Below are 12,090 nucleotides of genomic sequence, written 5' to 3'. Positions count from 1 at the left end.
ATGAGGCTGTGGGAAGAACGTGGGAAGGATGATGTGGAAAGCAGTCACCACCTTAGGTAGAAATTTGGGATGCGTACGCAGCACCACGGCCTGGATCTCACCGACCCTGCGAGCGGAAGTGATCAGCACCAGGAACATGACTTTCCAGGTGAAGAACTTCAGGTCACAGGACTTAAGAGGCTCGAACAGATGCTGCATTAGCCTCGCCAGGACAACATTGAAATCCCATGGGGTAGCTGGAGGCCTAAGCGGGGGCTTTAGCTGAACGAGGCCCCGCATAAAGCATCTGACAAGAGAATGGACCGAAATGGACGCACCAGCAACACCCTGGTGGTAGGCGCTGAGGTGCATGCAGTCCGAGCTGGTTTGGAGGCCAGACTCTGACAGATGCCAGAGGTAATCCAGCAGGTGGGGGAGCGGACAGGATAAAGGGTCCAGACTGTGACCTCCGCACCAGATGGAGAAACGCTTCCACTTCGAGCTGTAAGATTTCCAACTGGAAGGTTTTCGAGACTCAATAAAGACCTTGGACATACCCTCCGAGAGTTGCAAAGGCTGAAGGATCATCCGCTCAACATCCACACCATGAGGGCCAGGGCCCGGAGATTCAGGTGGCACAGGGTGCCCTAGTTCTGCGATATATGGGACAGGCATGCTCACTGACAGTTTCTGGAGAAGAGGGAACCACACTTAACTTGGTCAGGAGGGTGCCACTAGGATCATGGTCCCCCTCTCCTCTTGCAGTTTCATCAGAGTTCTCGAGAGGAGCGTAATCGGGTGGGGGGGGGGGGGGGGTACACCTAAGGAGACACTGCCCCCAGTTAAGGGAGAAGGCATTGCAGGCCAGATGGCCCTTCCCCGGAATCAGGGAGCAGAATCTGCTTACCTTGTGACTGTGGGGAGAAGTGAACAAGTCCATGTCCGGCATACCCCAGGGCAGAACAAGTCTGCTGCCACTGCAGGGTTCAGGGACCACTCATGTGGTTAGAAGGACCGACTGAGGCGATCTGTCAGTGCATTTAAGTGACCGGCAGGTAGGTGGCCCCTAGATACATCCCTCTGGAAAGGGCCCAATCCCAGACCTGCATTGCTTCCTGTCAGAGGAGGGACGAGCCCATGTCGCCGTGCTTGTTGATGTACCACATCACCACCTGGTTGACCGTTCTGATGAGAATAACCCTGGAGGACAGCCTGTCCTGGAAGGCCCACAAGGCATACCGGATTGCCCGAAGCTCCAGAAAGTTTATCTGGCAGTGAGTCTCAGCTGCAGTCCACAGGCCCAGAGAGTGCAGGCCGTCCATGTAGGCCCCCCACCCTTGAGGTGAGGCATCTGTGGTGAGGGTCATTGAGGTGGCGCAGACTGAAAAGGGAGCTCGCTTTCCAGATTGGGAAGGGCTTCCCATCAGGGCAGGGAGGAGTGGAGGGGGTCCGTGACCATAACCGGAGCCTCTAGATCCTGTTATGCTTGCTGTCACTGGGACTGCAAGGCCCACTGAGAGTTCCCTCATGCGGATGCGGGCAAAGTGGGTCAAATGGATGGAGGCCGCCATGTGGCCCAGCAGGCGGAGTAGTAGGCGGGCTGGCACCTTTTTGCTGTTGCGAACGAGGGTAGCCAGCGAGAAGAGAGCAACCACCCAGTCCTTGGGCAGGAAGGCCTTTGCCTGTGCAGTGTCCAACCTGGCGCCTATGAAGTCTACCTGTGGAGACGGACAGAGATGCAACTTGGTGAAGTTGATGACAAAGGCCAACGTCCACAAGGTCTGAACCGTAAGGGCCAGCACTTGCAAGACTCTGGAGCAGGAGTCGCTCCTGATTAACCAATCGTCCAGGTATGGAAAGACATGGACCAAGCGATGCATAAAGTAAGCAGCAACCACCACCAATCATTTGATGAAGACACGTGGGGCTGATGCCAGCCCAAAGGGCAGCACTTTGTATTGAAAATGTGCATTCCCCACCAGGAAGCGGAGGTACTTCCTGTGGTTGGGGACAATTGCAATATAGACGTAAGGCTCCTTTAAGTCGAGGGAGCAAAGCCAGTCTCCTCTTCAGAGGAGCGGGATCAAGGTGCCCAGAGAGAGACCATTTTGAATTTTTCTCATACGAGAAACCTGTTCAATGTCCTGAGGTCGAGAATGGGAAACAAGCCGCTATTCCTCTTTGGAATGAGGAAGTACCTCAAGCAGAAGCTGTGGCCCACTGCTCGTGGGGGAAGCAGTTCTATTGCACCCGCGCTAGAAGGGCGGAAAGTTCAGATTGAAGGATGACCTGATGGGCGGGTGAACCCCACAATGGATATGGGGGAGCGGTCTCTGGGATCCTGCTGAAGTTCAAGCAGTAGCCTTGGCAAACAATGGAGAGGACCCAACGGTCTGCCGTGATCGCTTCCCAATGGCGGGCAAAGCAAAAGACTGCCACCGACCGGGGGACAGACCGCTAGGGGAACCGGTGTCTGGCTTGTGCCCCCTCGCCGCCAGTCAAAAGCCTGTAGATGGGGCCTGCTTGGGGGGGGGGGGGCGGGTGGTTGGGTCCTCTGAGCCCACTGCTGCTGGCCGCGACCCCTGAGACTGGTCAGAGGCAAGTGAGCACGGGTGGCTGGAAGATAGTATTTTCTTAGCTGATAAAAGGGCTTGCGAGAGTCCGGCCAGGAGGTCTTCCTAGCAGAGGAAGGGTCTTCCGAGGGGCTGGCGGAGAGTTGCTGAAGAGTATCATGCTGATCTTTCAACTGCGCCATGACCTCTTTCACCTTTTCCCCCAAACAGATTCTCGTCTGTACAGGGGAGATCTGCAAGCCTGTCTTGAACCTCCGGCCAGAATCCTGAGGCTCGGAGCGAAGGCAGCCATCTGGCGCCCACACCCCCGGCAGCCAGGCCGTTTCGAACACATCATAGGTGGACTTCACCTCGTACTTACCTGCCTCAAGGCAATGGCTGCAAGAGGTTCCTGCTGCTGCTAGGGAAGGCCCTCCGCAAAAGTCTTGGACTTGTTTCCACAGATTGTGGTCGTTTTGGGTCATGTACAGCAGGAAGGCCGCAATTTGGCCTTCCTGTTGACCAGGGACAGACACTTTGTGTTCCAACATGTGGAGGAGGAGCTCCTTAAAGATGTCATGGACAGACACTGCCATGATTTCCTTAGGAGCGTTGATGAACTGGAGGACCTCCAGTATCTTATGGCGGGTATCCTTCTCAGACAGGAGCTGGAAGGGGATGGCCTCTGCCATTGCCCTTACAAAGCTGGCAAACGACAGGTCTTCGGGTGAAGACAGACGCCGTTCCTTCGGTGTAGAAGGCTCCAAGAGGAGGTTGTAAGAAGACTCCAAGGATGAGGCCGAAGAGTCATCGCCCTCACAGGTCATAAGGACCCTCCTCCTCACTGGGGCCCAGGCCCCAAGGGCACCAGAGGCATCGACGAAGCCTCCGGCATCGAGGGAGGTATTGGCTGCGGTATGCCCGGTCCCTGAGGCCTCTTCCTCCTCGGAGGACCCGGGAATCGGGATTGCTCCATGGAGGGCGTCTGTGGCCAAGGAGGCATCAAAGGCCTCTCTGGCACCGGTAGGCCACCGAGAAGTACGTCCAGATGCTCCAGCAGGCGTGTGAGCATTGATGGCTGAGGCTTGGGCACACCAGTGTGGGGGCCGGTGGCACTGGCAGCTCAATGCTCTGGAGCGCTTTGAGCACCGCCGATTGCACCCTGTGGTCCAGCTCCTCCTGGAAGTCCTGGGTGGTCAGGACTAAATGGAAGGGGACGAGGCGTCGCTGGCACATCCTCGGGTCCACGAGGTGGCACAGCACCCTGCACCATAGCCAGTGGGGAACACCTCGGGCCACCGGAGAATGGGGCCTCCGGTGGATGGTGCTGTGGCAGCCGCTGATGCCACTCCAGAACCGTGACGAGACTGTGACCAGTGTCGATGCTTCCTGGACTTCTGGCACTCAGCCTGGTCTTTCCCTGGCACAGAAGACGATAATGACCCTGAGGTCTGTGGGAGGGGAGAGATCACCAAGGATCGATCTCCCTTTCCCCAATCCTTAAGGGTACTGGATAGAGGGACCGCCAAGGGAAGAGACTGAGATGGTTCCCCAGGGTTCTTGGGCGTTGAGGACACTGAAACCGGAGTGGAAGGTTTTGGAGACCCGAAGAGCTTCTCCATTTTATCCAGGCATGCTCGATGTCCTTTAGGTGTCATTTGGTCACACAAACGACACCCTCTGACATCATGGAAGGCTCCCAGGCAGAGGATACATACCTCATGCGGATCCATGATGGACATGGTCCGTGGGCACCATCGAAAACCTGACGCCATAAAAAAAAAAAAAAAAAAAAAAAAGGCCAGCGCGTGGTCGATGACCAACGGGCACCACGGTGCAAGAGTAGGGAATGACCACGAAGAATGACAAGAGATTGAAAACAAGGGTACCTTCCGAAATGAAGGGATACTGATCGCGAAGGGGGACCCGACGCAGAAAAAACACCCAAAAAGGTCAAACACAATTTCAAGGAGTTGGAGCTCCACCCCTGCGAGGCTACTGCACTGCGGAAAAGAAGAGAGTTAAGGGGGGACCTCTCGTGGATGCGCAGATAGCCCGTGCCGGGCTCCATCGGATGTCGTCACCCACATGTGAGGACTACCATCCTGCTTGTCCTAGGAATAACATGAATTCAAGCTGTTCCTTCAGAGTGTTACCAGTTAAAAAAAAAAAAAAAAGTTAAAATGCCTTTTTTGAAACAAATCACACCCATCTTTCAAATGTTACAGCTTTCTTAGGACAAGCAGACAGGAATTCTAGCCCCCCCCCCCCAATATAAAAATTGGCTAAAAGTTACAATTTCTGACAAAATGCAGTTACGTTACTCATGTGAAAGTTATCTATCACTAAAAACAATATTAAGTCATAGCATTCCATCATGCGGGAAGAAGGTATCTGGATTTATATTTTGTTTTTTAAATTTAAAAAATTAGACTGCTTTTTTTTTTTTTTTTAAGCAAAACAAACCCCCCCCCCCCCCCCCCAATCAGCATTTCCCGACCAGTGTGCGTCATCCTATCTGATCAGGTGTACCATGGAAAAGTCACCACTGCTGCCTGATGCTCAGGGCACTTGGGCTCTGCTCTCTACACCTCACAGCCACAGGAGTCACCAGTGCTGGTTGCTCCTTTCTGGGAACACGTATGATCATGCATGCTCTTCTTCCTATCTACACCATGAGACCTGGATATACTACACTAACACACCTACAATACGCTGACTTCACTCACCGGAGGGGGTGGGGGCATGGTCTAGAGTAGACGGAGTCCTCTGACTCACTCTGCTGACAGGATGACCTGTTGAGGCTACAGCTGTCATTCCATTAAAAGGGCAAACACCGCTAGTAAGGGGCAGACTTTGGGGTCCCCTTACACAACAAAACAAAATTTAAAAAAAAGTGCTGGATAAGTCATCTAAAATAGCGGCTAAGCCAATTCAGTGGATAATTTTTCATTTATCCATCTAAATGACTTTTAAATATCAGCCGCCCTATTTTTATTTTTTTTATCAAATTTCGTATATGCATCTTCACCGATAACTTTAGATCGAACAGCGCCCCAAGATTACGTGCATGAGCGATATTTAAATGTTTTGCCCACCAAATTCAAACTGGGGTAAATCCTCCATCTCGACTGTCTACTCAATATGATGATTTCCAATTTTGCAATGTTTAAAGAATTTATTGCGAAATAGCCATTTTTATACTGCAGCTAGGTACATTTCTAATTGTTTAAATGTAGTGGACAATATGCAGGTACAAAATATTTTATGTCATCAGTGTAAACTTGGAAATTTAAACCCAGCCCTGATGAAGGTTTACAGAGGTGCTAAGTAAATATTAAATAATGCTGCTGACAACATGGAACGCCTGTCATAATTTCAAACCAATTAGAAGTACTATTTTCTATTCAAATCTGTTGTGTGTGGCTAGATAGGTTTGAACTAAACCATTTTAACACTGATCCCTTGATACCAGATTCTTCTCTCTCTTAATAAGTATCCATTGCAACAGTCTTTTGTAGCCAAGAGGGTATATTCTTCTAGTCTACTGCCCTGACCTAACTACTGGGCCATTTTCCACAGCAGGGATCCTAGTGAGGCCCTATATTCACAAAGGAATGGAGAACAAAACTGAGAATACCTTGCCTCTGTACCGAACCATTGTGCACCGTTCCAGTCACACCCACAACAAAAAGGATTTAGCAGAACTTGAATAGGTACAGAGAAGAGCAGCAAAAACGATAAAGGGGATGAAGAGCTCCCTTATGAAGAAAGGCAAAACAGGTCAGGGCTCTTCAGCTTGGAAAAGAAATGACTGACGTTTAATACAATCATAAGTGGGGTGAAACGGGTGTGAGGGGGCTATGCCAGTCACTCACTATTATCCCTATGTGACTTTTTCTATTTAGGGGCAGTAGGAGGGGTTTGATTTTTTTTTTTTCTTCTTATTGCTCCCAGTGCTATAACCCTACTTTTTTTTTTTTTTTTTTTTGGGGGGGGGGGGGGGGGGGGGGGGGGGGGGGGGCATGCCCAGTGCTTCAGTGGGTCAGGAACTAAGGAGAAGGAAGGAGGCAACAGGACAAGAGATAGGAGAGTGAGGAGCTGAAACTTCTCCCAGGGTTGAGAGAGAGAGAGAGAGACACAGAGACAAAGTATTGAAGAGCAAGAGATTTCCCCAAGATCTCAAAGTAAGGTGGTGGAGACTGGAGATTCCCCCAGATCTCACAGAAGGCAATTCAAGCATTTAGGAAAGAGGTTTTGAGGAAGACGTTTTGAGAAGATTTTTGGATTTTGACAAACCAGTGCCTGAGGGAAGGGCTTACCATCGGTATCCGAAAGGGCTGGGACAGAGATCTTTCTGCCCATTCAACCAGTTAACAGATGGGTAAAGAGAAGGAAGTTGCCTTTTGAGTCAATAACTCAAGAGAATTGTATTTTGAGAGACAGAGAGATTCCTTTCTAGGGGACATCACCTTCAGTAAAGGTTTCAGCATGGATCCAGACAGACTCAAAGAGTACCCAGGATCGGTCTCAGCCTAACAGGCTTTAAGCACTGCAAAGATTCTTGGGTTTCGCCAATTATTTCAGAGATTTCACCACTAGACTTGTAAACCGTCTAGATGGATAGATCCCTATCCCATTGAGCGGTATATAAAACTTTTAAATAAATAAATAAATAAATAAATAAAATAACTAACTACTCCAAATTGCCGCTCCGCTCACACCCGAAAAGGGGATAAGGCCAAGCTCTTGCCACCCATAGCAGTGGCAGCCTTTAGAGATCTAGAGCATGTCTTTTGCAGAAACCATGTCTTCATCATCCAGATCCTATGTGCCCCTTTATTGTGGAAGTGGACGCCTCTTCCGTGGGGGCAGGGGCCATCTTAAGCCAATGCTCCTGTAGGGAGATATCTCATGTTTAACCCCTGAAAGCAGCAAATATGAATCATAATAGCCAATGAAATATGCAGACAATACTGACAGATCCTCAAAGCACTGTCACAGCAAGAGAAAGAACTTTTGCCCAGATGAACTTTAAAACAGCACCGTCTCAGTAGAAAAACATGAGACTTGCCCTGCTACACTTAAGGATATTTTATCAAGCTGTGCCTGTTTGTAAGTAAAAAAGCAGAGAGACAATAACCAAGAGTCAGGGACCAGCCAAGGCAGGGTACAGAGGGTGGAAAGATCCCCACCCTTAGAAGAAAAGGGGGGCAGTCGGAGACAGAGTAAAACACTGACCCTGGCATACAGATGTAGCAGTTCTCCCCCTAAAGACATGGGGAGGGAGGAAGAGACCTGCAATGTGGCAAAGACCCTCCACCCACCACATGATTAGGCATGAGCTTATGCATATTTATCAGCTGGAAAGTATAAAACTGGGGACAAATAAGGAGAAAAAAAGGACTCTGGAAAGAGCTCCCTGAAGGAGTGGACCCCAAAAGTAGACCATAAGAGCAAACCCAGAGAGTGACCTGGAAAGGAAGAGCAAAAGGGAAGTCTGAAGCAGACAAGCATCCCCTGCTATCAAGCTGTAGCAAGAGACCAGGGCAGGAGACCGGAGAGAGGAGACACCCTGCTCAGGTGCTGAGAGCGATGGAGTCAAAGACTATGCGGGACGAGAGCAAGCCCCAGAGCCAGAAGCTAGACTCCTTCCCAGACTGCAGCCGGTAGCTCTTCCAGAACCCGTCCCAGAATCAAGTCTCCTCTCTTGCCCATACTCTCCAGCTGGAGCCTGCTGCAGGGGAGATTGCCTGAAGCTATACCAGGGATAGGTTAGCCAGCCATATGGTTTATGGCACGTTTGTTACCACCCATGGTACAGAACATTTAGGGAAAATTTATGCTTAGTGGCCAGGATGTTAGAGACAGGAATTGTTATTTTCTAAATGCGGTATCCTGCCAAATCTGACAAAAAAGTCTGTTTCTGAGGAAAATATACATTGACTTTTCCTGACTTAGGATCATTAAGTAAGGTGGGAGGGCAACTGGAAGTGTCCTGTACCAGACAGGTCCCTGCACCCCTAAACTTGCTTACCCTCCTCTAAGGGCGCTCTACACCCCTGTTCTTTTTTCTCAAAAAAATTCTCTCTGGCCGAACGCCTTTTATTAGACTTGAGGACATGGGCTACAAGTAACTTTAAATAAATAATGTGACCCAAGGGGAGTCTAGGGTCAGCACTGGGCTGAGGGAGCAAGTGTATCTCCTTGCAGAGGACATTTGGGTGGTTGTCCCTCCACAGGGACAGAGCCTGAAGGGGCAATATCCTTTTGGGCAAGAGGGTGCCTAAAAGGAGAGAGAAGTTCCAGAGCCCAGGAAGGATGAAGTCCCAGGTCTCCAGCGAATCCAGAAGAGAAGCGCTGTGTGAAGAAACAGCATCTGAGGACACAGACACCCCACCCCAAGAAAGTAGGGATCTCTTCAGACAGAACTGTCTTGGGGTGGTTCCAGAGAGAAGCAACCTGCCCCAGGCAAAAAACTCTAGGCGTGCCGACAAGATCCAGCAGCCAGAGACTCCACTAAGAGACAAGAGAGAGAGACAGAGGAACAGAGAAGAAGATTACGTCACCCACAGGGCACTGGGAGGGCTTAGGATAGTAGGGCACCTGTCCAAAAGAGCTTAACTTTGTGGGAAGGAGCGTGTAGAAGAGGCTGAGATGGTTTTTGTATTTTTGACCTGTGCACACAATATGGTACTTATGTTTCATCGCTTTGACACTGCGATAAATTAAACAAATAATAATAGTTTGGGGTGAAGAGTGATTTTTGTGTGAATGAACTGGTGTGCAAAGAACCCCAGAGAAAGACAGCAAAACTTGAAAAGGCCTTGGGTGGGGAGTGGAGGCTTCCTCACCCTGTGCAGAACCCCGGGAGGTCCGAGAGCTTTGCATTGTCCTGGTCCTCCCTATGCACCTCCATTACATACAGGTCTGTGCCCTAAATAAAATACTCTATAGTGAAAAGTAAAAAAAGTGAAAGAATAATCCTTACTAGGGCGATGGTGGAGGCCTTTCACAACTCAAGAAAGCCATGAGGCGTGTGCTACGGCAGTAGGAATAAAGGGAAAGGCCAGGCTAGACAGACCTTGACGTCATTACCTGCTAAACTAGGTTGTGAGTTTCTTTTGTTAAACCAACGATCCTCAGGGTTCATACATATTAATACTGGCGTAACTCATAGTCAGATCTCCATGAGCTGTAGAAGCAGCTAATACAAATCACAAAACCTTGAGATAGATGGCATTTTTCTTGTATTTATGATTAGTTTTATAACTGAGAATTCAAAATGTAGGCAATTTATAACATGCAAAAAAATTAAAGAAAATAAATCTGCGTTTTCCTTAGTGTCCTAAAAATTTCTGAAAATTTCTATTTTTTAATTTTAAAAGAGAAACTGTGAGATGAAATAAGCAGTTTAAGTTTAAGGAAACTATGTGGCATATCAGACCTTTTCTTTTTTGAATTAATTCAGGGAAAACAGAGCAATATTTCTTTGCATATGCACATCCCAAAATGTAACCCCTGGCAGTCTTGAAAATTCTTCAGTACCTGCATACCCAGGTAAGGGCAGAGTTTAAAGGGCAAAAATAAGGAAAGCAGAGTGAAAAACAGAAAAGAGGAAAAAATATTCTATTTCTTAAAAGTTCAAACTAGCTTTGAAAAAAACAGGACAATTTATTTTAAATCAAAATTAATCTCCTAGGAATTTCTGGCTTTTAAAAATGGGAAGTACTGATTTTTCTCTTTAGATAAACTGAAACATTTGCATTAGCATTCAATGTATCTGACTTTAAATACATACCAAATTTGGAAAATATTTCTTTAAGCCGCCTGTCATCCATATCATCCCCAAAATTCTTGATGTAGACATTGGTAAATTCCATTACTCTTGCACCATATTCTGCTTCTCGCTCTCGACGTGATTTAAAATTGCCAACAAATCTGCTCAGAAGAGAAAAAAATAAAGTTTGATCTAGAACAGGGGTGCTCAAACTGGTCCTATGGGCCCCCAGCCAATCAGGTTTTCAGGATATCCCTAATGAATATGCATGACACCATTAGGGATATCCCAGCTGGCTCGGGGGGGTGGCCCATAGGACCAGTTTGAGTACCCTTAACCTAGAAGATGTACTGGAAACAAACAAAAAAAATCCCATTTTACCATTTCCCATTTTTTCTATACTATTTTATTACCATTTCTTACTTCTACAGTGCTTACACTTTACGATCGTTCAACAACATTCCATTCATGGTTTCAATAGCACGAGTCGCAGCTTCATGGGTCTCAAAGTGAACAAAACCATAACCTCTGGATCCATTTTCATCACAAACCACCTATAATAAAAGAGAAACCAGAAGGAACCATGCCTAAATGTTGTCTTATAAATCCCCCCACTGGAACTCATATACGGTAGTTCCTTAACCTTGGTTCATGCCACGAATTGGCCAAACTGGAAGGTCTATTCAAGAATTAAAATATACATGCATAGACCCCCACAGCTTGCATTATGGTATTCTTCAAGCTGATTCAGAAGTCAATAAAATGGTATTGAAGACAGGAAATATGTTTCTTAAAGCCTCATGTGTGTATATAAGTGAAGCAGCACTTAACTAGTATATGATGAACCTCATGGAAACAGAAGTGTGCAAAACATAGTGCAGTCAGTTAGCATTTACTTGAAGCCAAGTTCATTTAATCAATAAGAGCCATTTTTAAAAGCTTAAGACTTAAAGAAAATTGCAATAGACCTGGATATTATATATTAACAATATTTTTAATATCCATCTCTCATTTTCAGAATTTGGGCACTTTAAGGACTACACAAAAATGTATTAAAAAAAAAAAAAAACCAACACACACAGCAAGTCTTATGTGATGCTTTCTATTTCAGGCTATTATGTGCTACCAATTTCTTATCAAGTGGGGCCCTCAGCAGCTCTGCTTCACTTCTGTTTCCATAAAACAGTTTAACAAGGTGCTCCTGAAAGCCACCCCGCCCACCTGGGAACCCTTTCAGTATATCACGGATCTCAGCCATCCAATGAGACAGCTTGGTTACCAGGTGTCCTCGAATCTCGAGTGTCACATGAGTCACTCATGTGACACTCATGTAACATCTGCTTTACAAGCACAATAACAGCTACATAATTCCAAATACTAACCAAGGGACACATGGTTCATCTTCATGCACCTATCACCCTCCAAAGAGCTGCAATTTTTACATTTTGGCAGCTATGATGGCTTAAATAAAAATGCAAAACTAATGCAGCAAATCAACTGTGTGGAGGGCTAAATCTTTCAGATTTCAGAATACTAGAAAACCAAAACAGTTTAATATGCAAATCCATTATCTCTTGACTTTTCAACTCTAAATTAACAATCTTTATTTACATAGCACCATCTATGCAAACAAGACCGTTCACAACAAATAAAACCATTACATGCTCTCTTCCAAACTGGCCCATGGGTTGAATCTGTGCACCAAAAGGTTGAGTAATTTACTAAGGGTCACAAGAAGTAAGCATAAGTACTAAGATTAGGTTTTCTAACTTTGTGCTC

General features: G+C 47.2%; 1 protein-coding gene across 6 annotated transcripts in view; it reads right to left on the bottom strand.

Moving 5' to 3' along the window:
• Window positions 1-12,090, bottom strand: part of PABPC1L (poly(A) binding protein cytoplasmic 1 like) — a 63,092-nt gene that overhangs the window by 30,041 nt on the left and 20,961 nt on the right. For all 6 annotated transcript variants that reach the window (XR_003858269.1, XM_029613136.1, XM_029613140.1 and 3 more), the window contains exons 4-5: window positions 10,750-10,865; window positions 10,333-10,472 (exon numbers count right to left, since the gene is read on the bottom strand). Coding sequence is in view for 5 of the 6 variants with exons in the window: in XM_029613136.1 (XP_029468996.1) it covers window positions 10,333-10,472; window positions 10,750-10,865 (256 nt within the window). In the remaining variant the exon portion in view is untranslated. The remainder of the gene's footprint in view (window positions 1-10,332; window positions 10,473-10,749; window positions 10,866-12,090) is intronic.

The sequence above is a fragment of the Rhinatrema bivittatum genome, chromosome 8, assembly GCF_901001135.1.
Source record: "Rhinatrema bivittatum chromosome 8, aRhiBiv1.1, whole genome shotgun sequence".
In the NCBI taxonomy this organism is placed as follows: Eukaryota; Metazoa; Chordata; class Amphibia; order Gymnophiona; family Rhinatrematidae; genus Rhinatrema; species Rhinatrema bivittatum.
The sequence above is the reverse complement of the archived record's forward strand: the minus strand, read 5'-3'. Positions and strand labels throughout refer to the sequence as shown.